The sequence below is a fragment of the Oryx dammah genome, unplaced genomic scaffold (assembly GCF_014754425.2).
Source record: "Oryx dammah isolate SB20612 unplaced genomic scaffold, SCBI_Odam_1.1 HiC_scaffold_16, whole genome shotgun sequence".
Taxonomy (NCBI): domain Eukaryota; kingdom Metazoa; phylum Chordata; class Mammalia; order Artiodactyla; family Bovidae; genus Oryx; species Oryx dammah.
The window spans coordinates 26,938,316-26,962,489 of record NW_024070200.1 but is presented as its reverse complement, the minus strand read 5'-3'; the positions used below and the strand labels follow the sequence as shown (position 1 = coordinate 26,962,489).

The 24,174-nt window shown below is 35.6% G+C and overlaps 1 protein-coding gene across 6 annotated transcripts in view; it reads left to right on the top strand.

The window, feature by feature from the left end:
- The window catches only part of ARHGAP5 (Rho GTPase activating protein 5), a 74,037-nt gene that overhangs the window by 5,343 nt on the left and 44,520 nt on the right, over nucleotides 1-24,174 (top strand). For 4 of the 6 annotated variants that reach the window (XM_040257146.1, XM_040257145.1, XM_040257148.1 and 1 more), the window contains exon 2: nucleotides 7,768-11,655. In XM_040257146.1, coding sequence (XP_040113080.1) covers nucleotides 7,936-11,655 — 3,720 coding nt within the window. In that variant the 5' untranslated portion in view covers nucleotides 7,768-7,935. Of the gene's footprint in view, nucleotides 1-7,767; nucleotides 11,660-24,174 lie in introns of all 6 variants that reach the window. The other 2 variants (XR_005723947.1, XR_005723946.1) reach the window with 1 other exon arrangement.

The following is a 24,174-nucleotide window of genomic DNA, read 5'->3' as shown; positions in this document are numbered from 1 at the left end:
CATAGACATATCTTCAGAAGTAAGCTTCTACTTTCTAACATGGCAACTGTACTCAACCACTCCACACTAATCACATACCAGGAAGGACTTTTTAAAATCCAAATCCAGTCTCTCTTTCAGAGTTTACTCAAATCCTTAAATCTATTGCAGGAGTCTGCAGACCATAGTCTGTGAGCACAGCCCAGTCTGCTGCTTATTTTTGTTTAATTGCTTTTTACATTTTTAAATGGTTGGGGAAACAATTTTGAATAATATTTTGTAATATGTGAAAATTACATGGAATTCTAATTTCATTGTCTATAATGATCATTTGTGTACATATTGTCTGTGGCTTGTAGTATTTATTGTTTGACCTTTCACAGAAAAAGTTTTCAAAGCCCTGACCTATTCTAATTTGTACTGATCTTTCATTTCTTTGAGTTCTCATTACATTTATCAGTCTTATAGTGTGTCACATTGCCTATGTCTCCCCATCTGTAGTACTTGTTAAAGAGTGCGCAGTGGTTTTCAGCCTTTTTTTAAAAAAAATCCATACCTCCTTTTTAGTCTATTCCCTTTTTTGAGATTTTTATTTGACCACTTAATGGTCCCATAAGTAAGAAAATTGTAGTTTGTTTTCCCTCCTGTGTAGCATCACAATAATGAATGGCAAATTATGCCCTTCCCCTGATGTCTCCATTCTCCAAAAAGAAAGAGAAAAAAGAACTTGGACCCTGGAAGAGAGTATACTCATAGCTCCCTGGCTTAGTCAGACCACCCTCCCTGACTCCCTATCTAAACTTCTGCCATAAAGCTAAGCAAATAGTAGCTAAGCACAGTATATATTTAATGGGTTGTTTACATAGGTTGATGTAAATGAGGTGACCCTTGATTCTTCTGTTTTCACCACAGAGTAAAGAAATGGACTAGGAAGGGCTGAGAATAACTTTGATACCATGTCCTCAGAGACATGTTGTTAGAGGAAAGTGTGGCTTAAAAATAGGATTGGCAGTAAATCTGTTTGGGAATAGTTTACACCATTATGTTCTGCAGTGAAACTTTTTCAAACAATAAATACTTGAAATATCAAAAGATAAAAATGGGTAAAAAGCAGAATTACTTTTGTTGAGTAGGGTTTGGAGAGATCCCGTACTGCCGCATACTGAGACCCTTCTGGAAGTACCCTTCAGGCTTAATGTTTATAAACCCATTATTTTGATTAAAGAGCAGACTAAAGGTCTTGGGGGGAGAACTAGACTTTTTATATTAGAATATTCTGCAATGCTGTACCTTATGGATCCATAATAGTATGTGATTTTTGTCAATTGTGACTATGGATGTGACATCAAGATTTTCCAGGATCTGAGTTTGAAGGTTGATTCATTTAGTCATCAAATACTTGATCTTCCATGTATGTCAGGCACTGATCTGAGTGCTGGGAATATGGTTAAAAAATAAAAAATCTCCATCCTGACGCTTTATCCTGGATCCTACCAAGATATGCTTCCATGAAAACTAATTTATGGGAATATGACTTTAGCATTCCTTCCAACCTTAAGGTTGTATGCTTTTACCTTAAAGAAAATACAGAATATGATTGACTGTCCTATAGGCATTAACATTGTTTACTTAACTCTCTTATATGTTAAAATGGCTTTTTCATTTCCTTTTCTAATTTTTATAGCGTAAGTTTGTATTGAGATATACTTAAGAAAAGTATATTATGAAATAGGCAGTATTATGCCATATTCATCTTTTAGTATACAGTTGATATTTTTACTCTCAAACTTTTCTAGATAAGTTTATTTAAGATTGTGGAATATATGATCATCTTTGGGCTTGAATCTGTCTTCTGTCTTGAATATTTGTTTACTTAAGGAATATTTTCTTTATTTGACCTACAAAAAGATGGAGCAGGGCTTCCCTGGTGACTCAGTGGTTAAGAATCCTCCCTGGTCTGGGAAGATCCCACATGGTGCAGAGCAGCTAAGCCTGTGTGCCACTACTATTAAACCTGTGTCCTAGAGCCCAGGCGCTGTTACTACTAAAACCTTGTGTGCCTTAGAGCCTGTGCTCCGCAACAAAAGAAGCCACTGTCACAAGAAGCCTGCACACAAAAATTGGAGGATTACCCCCACTCTCTGTGACTAGAGAAAAACCTGTGAAGCATCGAAGACTCAGAGCAGCCAAAAAGAAATGCATTTTTTTAATAAAGAAAAAAAAAAGAATGTAATTACAAAGCTGCTTCTGTGTAATTAGGTCTTTGAAATGTACTTTTCTGTAGTAAATGTTTGTGATTTAAAAAAATGTTAAGTGTCAAAAATAAAAATTAGGTGATTATTCTGACGGAATACAGGCATACTTTGTTTTATTGTGCTTTGCAGATCCTGAGAGTTTGCACATTCAGAGTTTTTGGCAACCTTGTGTAGACCAAGTGTATAGATGCCATTTTTCCAACAGTGTTATTTTTTGATTAAGATATGTACATACAGACAGAATGGAAGCACAGTTAATAAACTACAGTTTAGTGTAAAGTTTCATATGCATTGAGAAACCAAAAAATTTGTGTGACTCACTTTATTGTGTATTTGCTTTTTTGTGGTGTCTGCAACCAGACATGCAATATCTCCAAGGTATACCTGTACATTATTATAGACCATAGTTAGTCTTTATTCTGATAGCTTAAATTTTGACAAAAATTTTGGAACCTTGAATATATGTATATTTTCTCCATAAATAGCTTTATGATATCTTTTAGATTAATAAATTGTAGCACTTATTTAGTAAACCTAACATGCTTTACTTTTTATTTGTTTTAACCAGGGAATTAAGAACATTTGATTGTAGTATCTATTAGGCTTCATACATTTATTGAATAGCTACTATGTGGGAAGGACTATTTGGGACTCTTGGAATATGATGATGGAATGAACAGATTTGTGCATTTGTACCTCTTTTTTAAACCTAGAATGGGGAGGGGAGAGGGATAGAGTTAATGACAAATAATAAAGAAGTTGTAAATTAGGATAAGCAAAGGGGAATTTGGAGATTGATAGGGAAAGTAAGGGCAAAGGTAGGAACATGTTTAGCTTGTTCAGGATTCTTCACTGTGACTGGAATAGAATCAGGAGTGGGGAGAATAAAATGGGAATAGGTCAGAGTAAGATATGGTTAGAGAAGGTAGATCTTGTTGTAAGCCATTGAAAAGACTTTGCTTTTACTTTTTTGGAGCCACAGGAGAGTTTTAACCTCAAGAAAGGGAGGGTCTGATGTATGTTTTAAAAGAAATAGTCTTGCTGCTCTGTGAACAGACTGAGGAAGAGGAGCAGGAGTGGAAGCAGAGAAACTAGTTGAGAGGCCTTTGGAGTAATGAAGAGCCAGAGATGAGAACGGAATGAGATCAGACTCGAAGCAATAAAGCTAGTGAAAAGCAATGATTTCTGAGTGTATTTTGAAGATGAGGCCAGCAGGAATTTCCTGACAGCATGTAGTAACTTGGAAGTGTAAAATATTTTTTAAAATATACTTTTTATTAATTCATGAGTGCAACGGTTTTGTGAAAAGTTAAAAAATTTAGTTTAAATCCAGAATTACTAAGAATCTTTCAGTTGGCTAGATTCCTTATAGAACTTTAAAAAAGAATTTTTTTATTTTTGCAGAAAGCCACTTCATGTTATTAAAACTCCATTAAAAGGATCATGTTGTGTTTGAATGACTTAAAACATTTCAAAACTTAGTTGTAGAGATAACTTCATTTCAGCACAGTTGTCCAACTTTAAGATTACACATTGTCATTAATTTCTGTACAGATACTTATTCTAAACATTTCCTTGAAAGTTTATAGGATAATCTTAAAGGCAGGAGGAGAAATTATATTGCAGGTTATTACAAGTAGCACTAATGCTTAGGAAAGGCTTCCCTAGTGGCTCAGTGGTAAAGAACCTGCCTGCCGGTGCTAGAGACATGGTTGAATCCCTGGGTCAGGAAGATCTCCTGGAGAAGGAAGGAAATGGCAACCCACTGCAGTATTCTTGCCTGGGAAATCCCATGGACAGGGGCCTGGTGGGCTACAGTGCATGGGGTTGCAAGAGAGTTGGACATGACTTAGTAAACAACAGTGACAATGCTTAAGAAGGTAAAGGTCGGTTATCAAGAGATTCAGCCCTATAACTTTGAGTAGGTCATTATTGCTTTTTATCTTGGTTTCTATATATTTTTTTACAGAGATTAAGTTATGTCAAAAATAGAAAAGCTGTGTCTAGATCGACATAGTCAAGGATTAACCATTAAAAATACTTGAAAGGAGTTTTCAAATTGAATCTAACAGCCTGCCTATAGACATTGGCCATTAGCTTATTAGTGGGAAATTTTAAAAAGGCATTCTTTTTTTCTCAGTACGGAAGAAAAACTACCTTGGTTAGTTAATGGAGTGCAATTTTGACTTGAATAGTGAGGGCCAGTAGATTAATTACGTAAACTATCCAAGTGTCTGAAAGTAAATTTCCTTATAAACGTTTAATTAAACTATCCAAGTGTCTGAAAGTAAATTTCCTTATAAACGTGTATAGAAAGTATAGCCTTCTTCCTTGAGGTAGTTATACCATACTCACTCAAATGACAAAATCTTTTCAAGGATAAGATGACAATAGTTTTCTAGTCTAGGTTTTTCTCAAACTTTTTTAAAATCTGCAAATACTTTTAAACTAAAGCTTCTGAGTTAAGTAAACCTGTAAATCAGATAAAGAAGGCAGTGCTCTGGTGAAAAGTTGGAGATAGCAACTATTTATTTGTCCAGCATTCTTTCCTACCTCTAGATAAATGAATTTTCTCACCAGATAATCACTGTACGGTGACTCATGACAAAAACTCTGGATCTGATCAAAAGGCCAGCAGGTAGCCTGCCTGAGAACATTATTAGTAGAAGGAACATGGATGTTCTTCACTGTGTCTTAGTGGTAGTTTACTGTGAATTTGGTCTGTAAACCACACATGTCACACAAAGCTACCTTGTTTTTAATTTGAACTTTAATATTTGTAAATCAGAGACTGCCACTAATTAGGATGTGTCAAAGCCTTAGTACTGAAAATTTGTCAATACAATAGTTTTATTTCTCTAATAAAAAGCCTTCTAGTTTTCAATGATTGATAAAAGGATGATGACTTCATGCTTCCATTCACCTTACATTTAAGGGCTTTTTCTTTCTGAAGCTTTAAAAATTCATTTTGTGGTAGTGTTTTTATTTCGACTTTTATGCTGGATAACTTTAGAAAGAAAAGTATCTCTGTCTTCTGAGGTTTATGCTCTATGAGAGCATGAATGATTCTTTTAATGTGTTTGGATAAGTATTTGTAAAAAATATTAACCAAGATGTAACCATTATGATAAGGATTAGATTTGTAGATGAAAATTTTCCACAATACTCAGGTCCATATAACATACTGTTACTTTTCTATTGAAAATTTTGTGTTTCCAGTTTTAAACTGGAAAGCAGGGAACAGTCTTTCACTGCTTTGAATTGCTCTTAATTTTCAGAATAGATGTTTGTCCACCAGAGTTAATCAAGAGCTCTGAGTAGTTCTGGTGTTTGTAGAATTCAATGTAAAAATTCCCCAAAGTAATCGCTGGTTATGTTTTCTTTTGGTGTACATTTAAAAGGATATCGTCTGCAATTTTTCGCTTGTCTAGCAAGAAAGAAAGACTTTGTATTCCGCTGTTTGCAGGTTTTTTTTTTTTTAACCATTTGTTATGGAATCACTATGCTATTTTCAGAAACTAATTTCCCTTTTTATTGCTCTTTATAACTTTTTTATCCAGTTAGTTCACTGTTTTCTTTTCAGTAAATATCCATTAAGTAGCCCAATTGTTCTTTTCTGTAGTTTAAGTAAAGAATGTTAAACTTGATGCTCAGTGCAAATATTCAGTTTGATCACATTAAGATTTAAAATTTTTTTTACTTGATAAAAGAGAGTTAATAGGATTGAGTGGGACTGCCCTAATTTCTTACACTGCTAGTTATTGTATGTACTAGTCTCAGATAAATACTGGTAAATCAGCAGCCTGAACACGTCATTTATTTTTTTTAAATAAATCTTCAACAGCTTCCTTGATTCCAGCAATCAGATCTTAAAAACAGAACTTAATATTTATTAAGCATTTTTTCTTTACATTTAACATTAACAAAGAAAAACTTAGTTCTTAAATCTGTTTAGATAGGCAGCTCCATTTTATACATGGGGGAACCATGTCTCAAAAGATTTAGGGTTTTACTGTTGTTGTAAACTAATAAATGTTAGGAATTTGATTTGAAGTAATTTCCATTTACTCATGATTTTCTACTACAGATTTTGGTGCTTCAACATTATATTACAAAAGTGAACCTAATATTTTGCTTGAGTGTTTGGTGGCTGATACAGTTAAAATTAGTATTTCATTGAGGTTGCTAGGATAAACTCAGAGAATACAAGAATAAATCTTGAGATTTTATTTTAAAATATTACTGTATTAGAAATATTAGTCAGAATTTTAAATTGCAAGAATAATTTCTTTTTACCATTAGTATAGCAGATGTGGACTATAATCTTAATAGATATTTACTTGCAATTTTGAGGGTAGTGGAGAAACCACATATTTGGGGCAAACAGAAGTTATTTTCTGACCTTTAATTTTTTTTTCCCTCATGGTCTTTATGATCTTTTATTTTGTCTGGATTGAAGATATTTTTCATATATATTGATGTACATGACTGGATATTTTCCTTGTGAAATTTGGTATGGTAGAAATTATGTATTGCTTTTAATTAAACCTCAAAAGAATGTGAAGAGTCTCCAAATAAAACCATTATAAGAGACTAATTCATTGTTTCCACACAGATAACCTGAATGCAAGTCTTATGGGTTATTTGTTGTTGTTTTTATATCAAATAATTCTAAAAGATTGTCTCAGATATATAATCTTAAAACTCTCGAGCTTTGTGCTACTCAAAATATGATCTGTGAGCTTTTTGTAAATACTCTGAGAGGAAATAAATGCAGGAATCAAGAACATTTAGAAACAGTTTGGCAGTAATTTTTTGTGTCTTGAATCTAATAAGAAATTGGGACCTACATTTTTTAAAAGATTCCATTCAGATTAAAATTTTCATTGTGTTTTTAAAAATTGACTTGTGTATATGAAATAAAAATTGGTCCTTAGTTTGAGATGTGTTGCTCCAGTTAATCACTGTAATGATTTGTATTAACTGTTCATTTTCTTTCCATTTTCTTATGTATATAAATATATTTAATTGGTTTTGTATATAATATTTGATAGATTGCATAAGACTTTAAAAAATTCTAAGATCTTGCTAAATTCACGTGAAATTCCATTTTAGGGAATAAGGTTTGAGGAACCATGTGATAGAAAGCAGATAGTTTTTTAAGTTGTGGAGAGTTGTTAAGGCAACTAGTTTGTTTTAGTTATTATCAAACATAACCTCCAGACAGAGAAGACAGGAAAATTGAGGGAAGGGAAGAACTAGAAACGAAATGCATATTTGGTTAATACGGTTTCATTTTAAAGTTTGTAAGATCACATTAAAATTTGTATTTAGTTTTTTTAGTTATTAGATTTGCCTTAAATTTTGAGGTCATCTTGCACTTTTAACAGTAAATCATAAACTGTCTTTGGTGATTTCTTAAAATACTGTGACATTGTTAACTTGTCTGGTGCTTTATTATAAACATCTTTAATGTGTATATAGTTCAGCATGTATAATTCATGACTAAGATTTGTCCTTTTTCTCTTTCTAGGAAGATGATCCATATGATCTTGAAGACCTTTCTGCACAGAAATGAGGAAAATACAAAGAACCAAATGTAGTTCTGAAATGTGGGATCTGTATTTTGAGATGATTTTATTTTCAAAATGAGAAGTATATCTGGTTATCTTTATGAATGTAGAGACATGACAAGAGAGTTATGATGGCAAAAAACAAAGAGCCTCGCCCCCCATCCTATACCATCAGTGTAGTTGGACTCTCTGGGACTGAAAAAGACAAAGGTAACTGTGGAGTTGGAAAGTCTTGTTTGTGCAATAGATTTGTACGCTCAAAAGCTGATGAATATTATCCAGAACATACTTCTGTGCTTAGCACCATTGACTTCGGAGGACGAGTAGTAAACAATGATCATTTTTTGTACTGGGGTGACATAACGCAAAGTGGTGAAGATGGAGTAGAGTGCAAAATTCATGTCATCGAACAAACTGAGTTCATTGATGACCAGACTTTCTTGCCTCATCGGAGTACGAATTTGCAACCATATATAAAGCGTGCAGCTGCCTCTAAATTGCAGTCAGCAGAAAAACTAATGTACATTTGCACTGATCAACTAGGCTTGGAGCAAGACTTCGAACAGAAGCAAATGCCTGAAGGGAAGCTCAATGTAGATGGATTTTTATTGTGCATTGACGTAAGTCAAGGATGCAATAGGAAGTTTGATGATCAACTTAAATTTGTGAATAACCTTTTTGTCCAACTATCAAAATCAAAAAAACCTGTAATAATAGCAGCAACTAAATGTGATGAATGTGTGGATCATTATCTTAGAGAAGTTCAGGCATTTGCTTCAAACAAAAAGAACCTTATTGTAGTGGAAACATCAGCACGATTTAACGTCAACATTGAGACATGTTTCACTGCACTGGTACAAATGTTGGATAAAACTCGTGGCAAGCCTAAAATTATTCCCTATCTGGATGCTTATAAAACACAGAGACAACTTGTTGTCACAGCAACAGATAAGTTTGAAAAACTTGTACAGACTGTGAGAGATTATCATGCAACTTGGAAAACTGTTAGTAACAAATTGAAAAATCATCCTGATTATGAAGAATACATCAACTTAGAGGGAACAAGAAAGGCTAGAAATACATTCTCAAAACACATAGAACAGCTTAAACAGGAACATATAAGAAAAAGGAGAGAAGAATATATAAATACTTTACCGAGAGCTTTTAACACTCTTTTGCCAAATCTGGAAGAGATTGAACATTTGAATTGGTCAGAAGCTTTGAAGTTAATGGAAAAGAGAGCAGATTTTCAGTTATGTTTTGTGGTGCTAGAAAAAACACCTTGGGATGAAACTGACCATATAGACAAAATTAATGATAGACGGATCCCATTTGACCTCCTGAGCACTTTAGAAGCTGAAAAAGTCTATCAGAACCATGTACAGCATCTAATATCAGAGAAGAGGAGGGTAGAAATGAAGGAAAAATTCAAGAAGACTTTGGAAAAAATTCAGTTTATTTCACCTGGGCAACCATGGGAGGAAGTTATGTGCTTTGTAATGGAGGATGAAGCCTTCAAATATATCACTGAGGCTGATAGCAAAGAGGTGTATGGTAGGCATCAGCGAGAAATAGTTGAAAAAGCCAAAGAAGAGTTTCAGGAAATGCTTTTTGAACATTCTGAACTTTTTTATGATTTAGATCTTAATGCAACACCTAGTTCAGATAAAATGAGTGAAATTCATACAGTTTTGAGTGAAGAACCTAGATATAAAGCTTTACAGAAACTTGCACCGGATAGGGAGTCTCTTCTACTTAAGCATATAGGATTTGTTTATCATCCCACTAAAGAAACATGTCTTAGTGGCCAAAACTGTACAGACATTAAAGTAGAGCAGTTACTTGCCAGTAGTCTTTTGCAGTTGGATCATGGTCGCCTACGGTTGTATCATGATAGCACCAATATAGATAAAGTTAACCTTTTCATTTTGGGGAAAGATGGCCTTGCCCAAGAACTAGCAAATGAGATAAGGACACAATCCACTGACGATGAGTATGCCTTAGATGGAAAAATTTATGAACTTGATCTTCGGCCTGTTGATGCCAAGTCGCCTTACTTTTTAAGTCAGTTGTGGACTGCTGCCTTTAAACCACATGGGTGCTTTTGTGTATTTAATTCCATTGAGTCACTGAATTTTATTGGGGAATTTATTGGAAAAATAAGAACTGAAGCTTCTCAGATCAGAAAAGATAAGTATATGGCCAGCCTTCCATTTACATTAATTCTGGCTAATCAGAGAGATTCTATTAGTAAGAATCTACCAATTCTCAGGCACCAAGGGCAACAGTTGGCAAACAAGTTACAATGTCCTTTTGTAGATGTACCTGGTGGTACATATCCTCGTAAATTTAATGAAACCCAAATAAAGCAAGCTCTAAGAGGAGTATTAGAATCTGTTAAACATAATTTAGATGTGGTGAGCCCAGCTCCCACCAATAAGGACGTATCAGAAGCGGACTTGAGAATTGTCATGTGTGCCATGTGTGGTGATCCGTTTAGTGTGGATCTTATTCTTTCACCCTTCCTTGATTCTCATTCTTGTAGTGCTGCCCAAGCTGGACAGAATAATTCCCTAATGCTTGATAAAATCATTGGTGAAAAAAGGAGGCGAATACAGATCACAGTATTATCATACCATTCCTCAATTGGAGTAAGGAAAGATGAACTGGTTCATGGTTATATACTAGTGTATTCTGCCAAACGGAAAGCATCAATGGGAATGCTTCGAGCATTTCTGTCAGAGGTTCAGGACACCATCCCTGTACAACTGGTGGCAGTTACTGACAGCCAAGCAGACTTTTTTGAAAATGAGGCCATCAAGGAGTTAATGACTGAAGGAGAACACATTGCAACTGAGATCTCTGCTAAATTTACAGCATTATATTCTTTATCTCAGTATCATCGGCAAACTGAGGTCTTTACACTGTTTTTCAGTGATGTTCTAGAGAAAAAAAATATGATAGAAAATTCCTATTTATCTGATAGTACAAGGGAATCAACCCATCAGAGTGAAGATGTTTTCCTGCCATCTCCCAGAGACTGTTTTCCCTACAACAACTACCCTGATTCAGATGATGATACAGAAGCACCACCTCCTTATAGTCCAATTGGGGATGATGTCCAGCTGCTTCCAACGCCTAGTGACCGATCCAGATATAGATTAGATTTGGAAGGAAATGAATACCCTATTCACAGCACCCCGAATTGTCATGACCATGAACGCAACCATAAAGTGCCTCCACCTATTAAACCTAAACCAGTTGCACCGAAGACAAACGTGAAAAAATTGGATCCAAACCTTTTAAAAACAATTGAAGCTGGTATTGGTAAAAATCCAAGAAAACAGACTTCTCGGGTGCCTTTGGCACATCCCGAAGATATGGATCCTTCAGATAACTATTCAGAACCCATGGACACAATTTTCAAACAGAAGGGCTATTCTGATGAGATATACGTTGTCCCAGATGACAGTCAGAATCGTGTTATTAAAATTAGAAACTCATTTGTAAATAACACCCAAGGAGATGAAGAAAATGGATTTTCTGATAGAACCTCGAAAAGTCATGGAGAACGGAGGCCTTCAAAATACAAATATAAATCTAAAACCCTGTTTAGTAAAGCCAAGTCATACTACAGAAGAACACATTCAGATGCAAGTGATGATGAGGCTTTCACGACTTCTAAAACGAAAAGAAAAGGAAGACATCGTGGAAGTGAGGAAGATCCACTTCTTTCTCCTGTTGAAACTTGGAAAGGTGGTATCGATAATCCTGCCATCACTTCAGATCAAGAGTTAGATGATAAGAAAATGAAGAAGAAAACCCACAAAGTGAAAGAAGACAAAAAAGTAAGTTTAATTTATGGTTCATAATGTTTCTAAAGATGTTTGGCTTTTAAAAAGTTATTTTTTTAAGATAATGGATTTGACGTCAGTGAGAAGTTAGGCTGTCATTTAGTAAGTGTAATTGGCAGCTCTTTTTAATTTTCTGAATATTTTGTGAGGATTGATTATTTTTTGTTACTTCATTTTATTTACTTGTGCTTTAACTTGTTTATTTTGCAGAGTCAGACATGACTGGGCAACTGAACAGCAAAAAGCTTATTTGGGGTGGGAGTTTGATTTTGTATACTTCAGCATAAAAATTCTAGGTGAATATGTAGATTCTGTCTACAGAAACTTATATATAGAATGCTTTTGTTCATTTTCTCTGTTTGTAAGCCTCCTATTTGTCTGTTTTTCCCTTTTGACTTAGCAGTTTTGCAGCTTGATTTGTTGACATAAATATATTAATTTGATATATTGGCATATTTGATAATTGTTTTTTTGTGCTTTGCTTTTTACGCTTCCCAGATACTGCATTTTTTTTTACAAATTGAAGGTTTGTGACAACCCTGCAATGATCAAGGCTTCATAGCACCATTTTTCCAGTAGCATTTTCTTACTTCTTACTTGCTTTTGTGTTACATTCTCAAAATATTCTAAATGTTAAAATTATTATAATATTTGTTACAGTGGTCAGTGATTTTTGATGTTACTATTCCAAAAAGATTACAACTCACTGAAAGCTCAAATAATGATTAACACATTTTAGCTACATTTTTAAATTGATGTACATACATTGGTTTTTTTAGGCATAATACTGTTGTGCACTTAATAGACTGCCATATAGTGTACATGTAAGTTTTACATGCACTGGGAAACCGCAGAACTTGTGTGATTCACTTTATTGTGATACTTGTTTTTAGGCAGTGGTCTGGAACTCAACCTGTATTATCTCCAAGACATGCCTATATAACATTGTTTTAAATTTTAGATTCATTGTGTTACGATACTTGAACTTAAGAGAATTGGAAAACATGATATTTTGGAAGCTTTTAGATCTATAAGTGATTTTTTAATCCTTCAGTGTTTAACCTTAAACATAAATGTCACTTAAATGTTTGAACCTCTGTTCTTAAAAAGATAAACATAGGTTACAGTGCAGCTTTATAAATAAAGTTTTATGCTGCAGTTATACTTTAGGGCTTTGTATTATATGCGTACAGTGAAGTGCCTTGGATGTCTCCAAGGCTAACTATTTATATCATAGTTATCCATGGTATTTTTCCTTTAAGCATTATAGAAAAGCTGAAGCATTTTAGTGCAGCTTTTGTTTGCCTGGAAATTATTTTCATTGTGTAAGCTGGACTTGACTAAGTTGTCTTCTGTTTCAGTTTAGTGAGCATTCACTGAAAACCTGCTGAATGCTTGTCTGTACAAAAAGCTGTTGAAGGATATAAAAGAGTTGAAGATGCGCATCCCTGAAAAAGCTTAAATGTTAGTTTGAAAGACAGTAGTACCCTGTTTTTGGAACAGTGGGAGAAGAGTCACACTAGAGCACTGTAGGGAAGCGTGGTGTGATGGTTAAGAGCACATGATCTAGAGTCAGACTGCTGGGATTTGAATCAGCTTACTAGCTGTGTAACTTCTATATGCTCCTTTCAAGGAAGATAGAAGTGAACATATTTCCCTATGAGAAATACGTTCATAGTTATTTAAAATAGTGCTTGCTGCTGCTAAGTCACTTCAGTTGTGTCTGACTCTGTGTGACCCCGTAGACGGCAGCCCACCAGGCTCCAGGCAAGAACACTGGAATGGGTTGCCATTTCCTTCCCCAATGCATGAAAGTGAAAAGTGAAAGGGAAGTCGTTCAGTTGTGTCCGACTCTTCGTGACCCCATAGACTGCAGCCTACCAGGCTCCTCGTTCCATGGGATTTTCCAGGCAAGAGTACTGGAGTGGGGTGCCATTGCCTTCTCCGAAATAGTGCTTGGCATGTGGTAAATTGATTAAATAAAAAAGTATATACGTTATTTTGTGATAATACTGTCAGATACATATATTAAGTGAATACAAGATGAGAGATCACCATAGGGGTATAGAGTTAGGGTCACAAAACTTCATGAAAAAGGTAAATCACCAGTTTTGAGTATTTTGATTGGTTTTTAGGAAGAAGAAGAGATACTTTAAGAGGGGGAAGTCATTTGTACAGAGGTATAAGATGTGTCTAGGCAAGTTAAGATACAATAGGAAACTGTCCCAGTTGAAGGTATTGTGCAGTATCATTGCCTTTATAGGGAGTTGGTGATGGACAGGGAGGCCTGGTGTGCTGCAGTCCAAGGGGTCACAAAGAGTTGGACACAGCTGAGCAACTGAACTGAAACTTACGAGTCTGCTAAACTGAAGAGCTAGTTCAAATCCAAAAGCAGTTAGTTAAGCAGGGCCTGAGCAGTAAGAAAATTGTTTTGTACTTGAGATTGCAGATAGGGAGGAAATTGGCATCAGGTAGTCTAGCTAGGAGGCCGATGTACACATTCAGCTTTGAAGTGATGAGTACAGAGACCAAATGAGAAATCAACAAAACTAAAAGTTTTATTATATGAAAAGACTGGAAACATAGACAAAAATCTGGCAAGATCAGGTAAAAAGAGAAGGTGTAAACTCTGAGAATGAAAAGGGGAATATAATTACAGATAGATCAGATTAATAAGTGGAGCAAGCAATGGCACCCCACTCTAGTACTCTTGCCTGGAAAATCCCATGGACGGAGGAGCCTGGAGGGCTGCAGTCCATGGGGTCGCTAAGAGTCGGGCACGACTGAGTGACTTCCCTTTCACTTTTCACTTTCATGCATTGGAGAAGGAAATGGCAACCCACTCCAGTGTTGTTACCTGGAGAATCCCAGGGACGGGGAGCCTGGTGGGCTGCCGTCTATGGGGTCACACAGAGTCAGACACAACTGAAGTGACTTAGCAGCAGCAGCAGCAGATTAATGAGATAGTAGAAAATACTGTCAAAAATTTAGATGAGTAAATTTGAAAGTTAAGCAAAGTTGACGTCCATGACAAGAAAGCTTAGAATAATCCTGTAACTGTTAAATAAGTTGAAGTAGTAGTTACATCTTAGCACAAAAATACCAGGCCCAGGTAATTCTACGGGAGACTTTTTAAGGAACAGGTCATTCCAATGTTCTACAAATCCAGAAAATAAAGTAGGAGAATTCATTCAGTTCATTCTCTGTGAAGTTATCTATTCTTAGTCCCAGAGCCAGTCAATGATAATATAAGAAAGGAAAATTATAGTCCCATTTTACTTATGAGTGCACATGCAAAAATTTTAAACTGCAAGTCCACAGACCCTTAACTTCAACTTTGAAATCCATAACCTCTGAAAATCAAAAATTGTTGTAGAATTTGGCAGCATGATCTGATTTACCCTGTTCCTGGGAAAATCCTACTTGAACTGGCGTATGAGGCTACATATAATCATTGTTTGTCTTATTTAAAGAAAAATCCATATAGTTCACTGCAGATATATTCATGTATTTGAACACAGGGTACTGACCCACAGTTTGTTGGGGTTGTTAGATGTATTTAAGCGCCAAAAAAAAAAAAAAATTCCAACAATATATAGAAACTACTTGATAAAATTTATTTCATTAGCTTCCTACTAATTTAGTGGAAAACTACTAAATTATGAACAGATGAGAGCTTACTTGAGAATAGGTATCTATAAATATGCAAACAAGTGAAATCACTTGAAATAACATCCTCATGAGGGAAATGAATTCCCTTTTCACCCAGAAACAAGATAGAATGTTTATGACGGTCAGTCAATATTATACAGAGATCCTAGTTAAAGCAAAAAGATAAGGAAAAAATAATAAAAGCATGAATATTGGAAGGAAACAAAACTTTCATTAGTGGCTAATGATGATTGGCCTGGGTAGAAGCCAAATAGAATCTACAGATAAATTATAAAGCAGAGTTAGTTCCATATATCATCAGTAATCAAGTCAGTTGCATCTCTATACATCAGCAATAAATAACCAGAAAAAATAGTTAGAGAAGACACCATTGACAAAAGCATAGCAGATTATCTAGTGCCTGGGAGTAATTGTAACATAATGTGCAAACCTCTATGTTGAAAAGCATAAAACATTATTTTAAGTCATTAAAGAGTATCTAAATAAATGGGGAGCTGTTGCCTTCCTGTCCATGAATGTGGCTTATCATAAAGAAGTTATTGTTCTTTAGACTCTACATCTCTAGATTGTGTTATTTCACTCAAAGTGTCAAAGATTTTTCAAGAAATATTACACAGATTCTAATACAAATATGGAAGAGTAAATAGTAAATACAAATATTGAGCAGCTAGGACACTTCTGAAGAAGACAGGCAGAGGTGGAGTGGTGATATATATGCTTATTCTCTCAAATTGTGTAGAACTTTAGTATTTAACACAGTATGGTATAGAGACAGTCACATTGACCAGTAAAATAGAACAGAGAGCTCCCAAATATACAGACCTCTAACTCAGAACTGTCCTTCCAAGTCACCTAAGGCTGTTGAACACTTGAAATGTGGCTAATCTGAATTAGGATAAACTAGTCTACAGGGTAAGTAAAAGCTTCCCTGAGACTTGTCATTTTTTAGATCTGATAGATGAATAGAACTTAACTAGGGGAGTGGTTGGGTGGATGGAAGAATATTTAATCCTGAATGAACAGAATGTGCATGTTCTTAACGGAGGTCACTGTGACTAGTCATTGATCTAAAACAGTTGTTGACAAACTTTCTGTAAAGAGCTAAATAATAAATATATGAGACTTTGAAGGTGTAATGCATCCTGTATCATAACTGCTCAGTTTTACTGTTGCAGTGCAAAAGCAGCCGTGGACAATACGTAAATGAATGAGTATGGCTATTTTCAAAAAACAGGCAACAGGGTAAACTGGTCTGCTAGGCCATAGTTGGCTGATACCTGATGTATGGGAGAGAATAGTACAAGGAGAGATTTGAGAGTGGGGACTGGACTCAGACCTTTTTAGTACTGTTGGACTTTTTGTTATTGAGCCTAAGAGTAAATTGAAATCAACAGAGTTAGTGAATCTGGAATCACTTGGTTTTAGTGTGTAGTATGGGTTGAGTGATATGGAAGACCAGTAGGCATTTACAGTAGCCTAAGTGAATCGTGATGAAAGATTTGAATAGGTTGGAGTTGGGAGGGAGAATGGTGGCAATAGATAGAATGGGGTGGATTTGGTGAATATATTGCATATATGAGGGAAGAGTAAAGATGATGAATGAGAGAGGAAAGATACCACTTTGGTTTCTAGCTTGTGCAGCTTAATCAGTGATGATGCTGTTCCTTACATGAAGTGAAGTCGCTTAGTCGTGTCCGACTCTTTGCGACCCCATGGACTGTAGCCTACCAGGCTCCTCTGTCCATGGGATTTTCCAGGCAGTAGTACTGGAGTGGATTGCCATTTCCTTCTCCAGGGGATCTCCCCGACTCAGGGATCGAACCCAGGTCTCTCGCATCCTAGACAGACACTCAACCGTCTGAGCCACCAGGGAAGTTCCTTACGTAGAGCATTGGAAATTTGCCAGGTTTGGAGTTGAGGGGTAGACATTAGAGTTCAGGTGGAGGTGTCAAGTAGGCATTTAGATATGCAGATCTTCAGAGAAGAGGTCTGAGTTGCAGATACATATTTAGGAGACAGTGAAGCAGAGACGGCAGTAGATGAAATGACATAGGGAGAGTGAATACAGTTGTCTAACACAGCCTTGAAGAGCTACCAGTGTTGAATGGCCAGGTAGCAGAGATGATCCTTAAAGGTAGGGAGAGTAAACATAGATCACATACCCTTTCTTAGCTGATGGCCTCACCTGTAAATTAAGAATTACAATATTTTCCTTGGAATTGTGATAGAAATTGGAACTATGTGTTTCAAATGCCTGACATGTAGCAGTGCTCAATGACTGCTTTTATAATGTGCTTCATGCCTGAAGTATCCCAGTATACTCCATTTGTATTTCAGAGTACAAATGTATTTCAGTCCTCTATCCCATTTGCTGGATTGCTTTCCTGACTCATTTTTAAATTAAATATTCCTAAGTTTTGCACTTAGGTGATTTCTGTGATTTCTGATCCTAAGTTTATGCACTTCTTTTCTTTCTTTTATTTTCTAAGAGAAAAGTTCATTCTCTTAACCTTTGTTCTTTGATTCCAGCATGGGAGCTGTAGTCTAGGAATGTTTTCTTAGGTTCCTTGACATCTGGAAAATCATAACATTTGGGCATTAGCAGCATTTAAAAGAGGCTCAAAGACCTGATTCTCCTAATGTGGGCTTTAATTGTCATTTCTGCCAATCAGAGATGGCTTTATGCTTAATTATCTTTTGTTCTGTACCCCAAAAGGAGTTTAGTGTTAGTTGTGGGAACAAGAGCTGCAAGATATTTCTTGATTTGGAAAGATTTGTAAGAATTATTTCTTAAATCATGGCCCATTATACAAAAGGAAATTTTCTAAAACAATACCTACTTTATAAGTTATTTTGATTTTTCTAGCCTATTATAGTGAAAAAATAGGTGCTGATTGTGATCTATTAAATTGATTTTGTAACTTACGAGTGCTTGTAAAACAGTGCTTAAGAGAATGAACTAAATGAGAAATTTTGAGTTGTATTGATAAAATTGCCAGTTTTTAACACATGCATGCAGTGAAGTGAGGTACTTGTCTTTTCTTCAGTATCCATTTTGGTGCTATCCTCTTGATTCAAATAGTAAATAGTAGAATACTTGGTGAATTTTGTGGTGCATTAGAATAAGCTGGTATTCTAATGATTTTTCATTCTCAGCCTTTTAAAAAGTTGTTTTCCTGTTGTTTCCAGGTTGTGAATCTTTTCATCCACTTATTTTTATTAGCAACTACCAACTGGTATTTTACTCTCAGATGTTCCTTCCAATCCATATTATTATTATTTTTTCTATTTTATTGCTCTCTCTTTTTTTTTTTTTTACTAAAACCCCTCTATCAGTATCTTAGAAGATTCTGCTGCTTTAGCTGTTATACTAGGGCTTAGAGCCTGTTAAGGAAAGAATACCAAAGTAGGTATGTTTTCTTCAAAAAAAAAATGGAAGGGTTATCTATATATTGAGTCAGAAGATGTTAATTTATTATTAGTAAGTAGTGAATTGATACCAAGCTATTACTATGGTACATCCTTTAGAATAGTAAATCTTAAGTTTAGAATTATTAGACTCCTGACTTCTAGAACCTCAGTCTTTATTAAGTAAAATGCCCAGTTGGAAAATACTGTCAAGCCAAACAGTGGTAACAAGAATTTTCTCTTGATCTAGAAATTGTTCATCCCAGATACAAAAGTAATGAAATATGTGAAAATATGTCTGTGTTGAACTGCTGTTTGTCTATATCAGAATGTATAAGTTATAGGGTAAGTTGCATTTTTTTAAAAATGTGTATCACTTTTTTAGTGTAACCTTCTGACGGTTGCTTAAGTGACTGTCGGTGTTCACATCTGAGAGAAACTAGAGTCCTGAAAGAATTATATTTAAGGCTAACTAAAACTTGGATGCTTGAAAAACTTACTATAGAAAGAGGAGTTCTTAGAAGTCAGATACAGATAATGTAGTTTGTACCTGTTTAATGAACAGGGTCATTTAACCAAGTCTTGAACTGCTTGACAGTTTCAGATTTTCTATTTTTTACCTATTTTTTTTTTAAAATCTAAAGATTTCTGGGCAGTTGATATAGGGTGCCCATTGTATCTATTATTACCTTGCAGACACTTCCTTAAGGGAGAGAATAAGGGTCACTTTTGTAAAGGAAGTGTGTTCAGAAGAAAGAGAAAGCTGCTTTCCCAGATTCCTCAGTCAGCATCTTTTCCAGTTTCATTGCTGTAAGTTGGGTCCTGTCTCCATTCCTAACCAGTGAAGTCTGGCCAGGAGAGTAGAATTATGCTGCTGAATGTTGACCTGAGCCTTTAGAGCTCTCGGTGAGGTTGGCTTCCCCCAAATTAGGGTAATTTCTAAGGGATGAAAACCAGTGTCTACTGCAGGCTGGATATATATCTTGTTTATAGTTAATCTCCATGTCCTCGCACAATGTGTGGTACTATGATCAATTGAAGTCAGTATGAATATATGACTTTTTTTTGTAGTGGTAATAAAACAGCCATTTATATATATTTTAATAATTGCATTTATTTGACTCAAGGAAATTGTTTTTTTTATCCAATAAACTTCTTACTGAATGCTTGCTATGACAGGAACACTGTCCAAAGTTATGACTCGGTCGTGGGCTCTGCTCTCAAGAATTCAGGCTAGTAAATTTGGTTTTGTTGAATATTAAGCATTTTTTATATAATTCATCAAGGTTAGTAAAACTTCTGGTATCTCTCATTGGAAAGCATTTACTTAGGTGTCTTTAGTAACAGCTTCTATTGCTTTCATACTGGCTAATTGGCTAAATATGTTCTACCTCTGATTGATTAGTTCTAGAGTGTTTCAGAAATTTCTCATGAAGTTAAAATTGGTTTCTTTAGTAGCATTTCTGGTGCTGGTGACATCAATTAATGATATGACATAAGTGTGAATATATGAGTATTATTTCTGCCTGTATTTTACTGTTTGGTGTTTCTTTGGATTTGGTTTTTGCTCTGGGTTTGACCAAGATCTATTACTCTTCAAATTCAGAATGAAATGTAATTCAGAATGGTTAGTGTTTAAAGTATATTTTGATTGACATGTTCTAATAAGACTTATTTTAAATGATTCTGTCAGTGGTATGCTTGTTTTTTTAACTAATTTAAGAGCAAATGTTAATGTCTTCAGTGTGTTTCTATTCAAACTTTGTGTTTTTTCTTAGCTTTCATAGTAGTATGTTAAATGTTTAGCAAAACCTGGCATAGCACAAATTATTGAGATTACTCTTAGTTCTATAGCATTATAATTTTTAGAATATGTTTAGTTAATGAAACTGGAGCCTATTATACGAAGTGAAGTAAGTCAAAAAGAACAACACTAATACAGTATATGAACATATATATGGAATTTAGAAAGATGATAATGACGACCCTATATGCAAGACAGCAAAAGAGATGTAGATGTAAAGAACAGACTTTTGAACTCTGAGAGAAGGCGAGGGTGCGATGATTTGAGAGAATAGCACTGAAACATGTATATTACCATATGTGAAACAGATGACCAGTGCAAGTTCGATGCATGAAGCAGGGCACTCAAAGCCAGTGCTCTGGGACAACCCAGAGGGATGGGGTGGAGGAGAGGTGGAGGGGGAGATTCAGGATGGGGGGACACATGTACACCCATGGCTTGATTACTGTTGATGTTTGGTAAAACCACCACAATATTGTAAAGTAGTCTCCAATTAAAATAAAGAAATTAATTTAAAAGAAAATATATATATATCTCAAGGAGGCACTTAAACTCCTATAACACAGAATATGTGTTCTTACTATAATTTTATATCAGTAGGCAGTTGTTACTCTTCCAAGACTTATGAGTCTAAAGGGTTATCAATTTTATGTGCTCCAAAATTTTATGTACTGCAAATTGTCCCGCTCGGCCCTAGAAGAGTTATTTCTACAGTAGGTATTGTTTTATTATTTTTAGCTCTTAACTTTTTCTTATCATCATAGTCGGTGTGTTGAAAGAGCCGTCAATAGGACTTAATCTGTGACTGTGTAAAGAGACGCCTCGGACGACTGCTTTTTAAAAGTAGTAATTTCTGATGTTTGCAGTTCTTAGAACAAAATATTAAGGGAATGACAAAAGTGGTCTTGAGAAAGTAACTTTGTCCAAATAAAAGGTACATTTTGCATGTGCATGTGTAATTGTTTTGAGCTTTCAGGAAATTGTTCTTAGCCTTTGAGAATCTAAGGAATGGTTTGGGAAAAAGGAAAAATGCACATTTGCAAAACTTTAGTGGCATTTTATTTTATTTTATTTTTTTAGTGGCATTTTAAAGGTTTCTTATGTAGTTACTAAAACTGTGGACTCTAGAACCTTTGTTGATGTAAGAGGAGAACACACTTGAATTTTTCTTCATTCTTTACTGATGTTCTGATTGTTGGATTGGCAAATCACTGGAGTACCAGAAAGAACCTAACACATGACATGAAAAGCAAAGGGAGTAGTGGTTTTAAGAATAAAATGCTGGGTATAATATAAAACTTATTTTCCTTTTAATACACTTGAAAATAAATATTTAGGGAGGCTGGGAAGAAATCTACTCATCCTTTACTGGAATAGATTTTGCTAGGTCCCTCTCCTGGTGGTGGTGTTCAGTCGCTAAGTTGTGTTCAGCTTCCTCATCCTTCACTATCTCCTGGAGTTTGCTCAGATTCATGTCCATTGAGTCGATGATGTGACTCCAGATTTATTTTATTTTTTGTAAGAAAGTTGTTAATGGCATTAATAAAATGCCTGCCAGGTAGATAATATATGTGGAAATGCTTTATAGGAAGATGTCATTTAATCACTGTGAGAACCATTTTGTTTGATCAGTATATACGAGAACCCAGACCACATTTTATTTGCCCTCAGTTATTTTCTCTTCCCTCTTTTCATGTAGTGTTAGGTTAAAGAGTGAGAAAGTATTCACAATCTCTCTCATTTGTAAAGTATTTGGAGTCTCAGCACCTAACATTTCTTATCGAACTGGTTTTTTCCTAAAGTATTAAGTAGATCTTCACAGAATACTGCTGCTGCTGCTAAGTCGCTTTAGTCGTGTCTGACTGTGTGACCCCATAGACAGCAGCCCACCAGCCTCTGCTGTCCCTGGGATTCTCCAGGCAAGAACACTGGAGTAGGTTGCCATTTCCTTCTTCAGTGCATGAAAGTGAAAAGTGAAAGTGAAGTCACTCAGTCGTATCCGACTCTTAGCAACCCCATGGACTACAGCCCACCAGACTCCTCCGTTCGTGAGATTTTCCAGGCAAGAATACCCACTAAAGATTTCTTTCTTATATTGGTGTGTTATGCTATGGGCTTCCCTAGTAGCTCAGCTGGTAAAGAATCTGCCTGCAGTGTGGCAGACCCAGTTGGATTCCTGGGTCAGGAAGATCCCTTGAAGAAGGGATAGGCTCCCCACTCCAGTATTCTTGGGCTTCCCTGGTGGCTCAGCTGGTAAGAAATCCACCTGTAATGTGGGAGACCTGGATTTGATCCCTGGGTTAGGAAGATACTCTGGAGAAGGAAACAGCTACCCACTCCAGTATTCTTGCCTGAAGGATCCCATGGACAAAGGAGCCTGGAGGGCTACAGTCTGTGGGGTCGCAAAGAATTGGACACGACTGAGCGATTAAGCACACACACACATGCTATGGTGTAATACTCTTCCAGCATAATCACTTTATAGTAGTTTTATTGCTTTGTAGTTAGGTAAGTTTTATTTTTATTATTACATTGTAAGCTTTTTGAGGGCTGTTATGATTATTATTCATCTTTATGTACCCTATAGTAGTGATTCTCAGTCCTGAATTTAAAAAAGACTCAGACTTCTCAGGGCTATATTTATAGCCATCTCCCAAATTTGAATTCTCAGTCCTTGTTATTAGCCTAGCACAGTGGTTCTCAACCAGGGTCAGTTTTGACCTGCAGTGAGCATCTGGCAATGCCTGAAGACATTTTTGGCTGTCAGAACTAGGGTGGGGGTTTGCTCCTGATAGCTGTCGGGTAAAGGCCAGGGATGCTGCTAAACACCCTGCAATTCAGAATGTCAATAATACTGAAGTTGAGAAACTGTCTAGCTGAATGGATCTTTAAGGAAATTCCTGTGCGTTCTAGAAGTCGATCATACGAGGCATGTTTGTACCTGCTCATGAGGAGAGGCAGGTTTTTCTTCACAGGTCATAGATATTACTTCCCTATCCTCACCATGATTGGTTAAAAATGTATTTTCATGAAGGAGGTACTCTGGGTCTAAGCTACATGCTATTGCTATTTATTTTAGTTGGCTGATCTTTATTCTGCCATAAAACATGCTTCCATTTCATTGTCACGGTCTTAGTTGAGGTTATCATAACTTCCTACTTGGATTTTTGCAGTGACCTTTTTAAGAAAAATTTAATTTGATTCATTGTAGATGGACATACCATTGTAAGAAATAATGCAGAAAGATTCCATGTACCCTTTGTCCAGTTTCCCACAAAGGTAACATCTTACAAAACTAGTACAATATCACAAACAGGATATTGACATTAACCCACGGGTCTTTAGAGTCTGCCCGGTTTACTTGTACTCGTGTGTGTGTGTGTGTGTGTGTGTGTGTATTCTGTGAAGTTTTTCACATGTGTAGCTTTGTGTGCCCTGTCCTGCACAATACCTAGCATGATGTTATGTATATGGTAAATGCTCAGTTCTTACATACTGTTGAAGATACATTACCTTATTCCAAATGAATTTGCATAGAGGTGGCTGTTAATTCTTGTAGTTTTATGATAGGAATCATTATTTTGTATGAATCTTGATTTTATTAGGTTCAAATATTTAAGTTTAGGTAC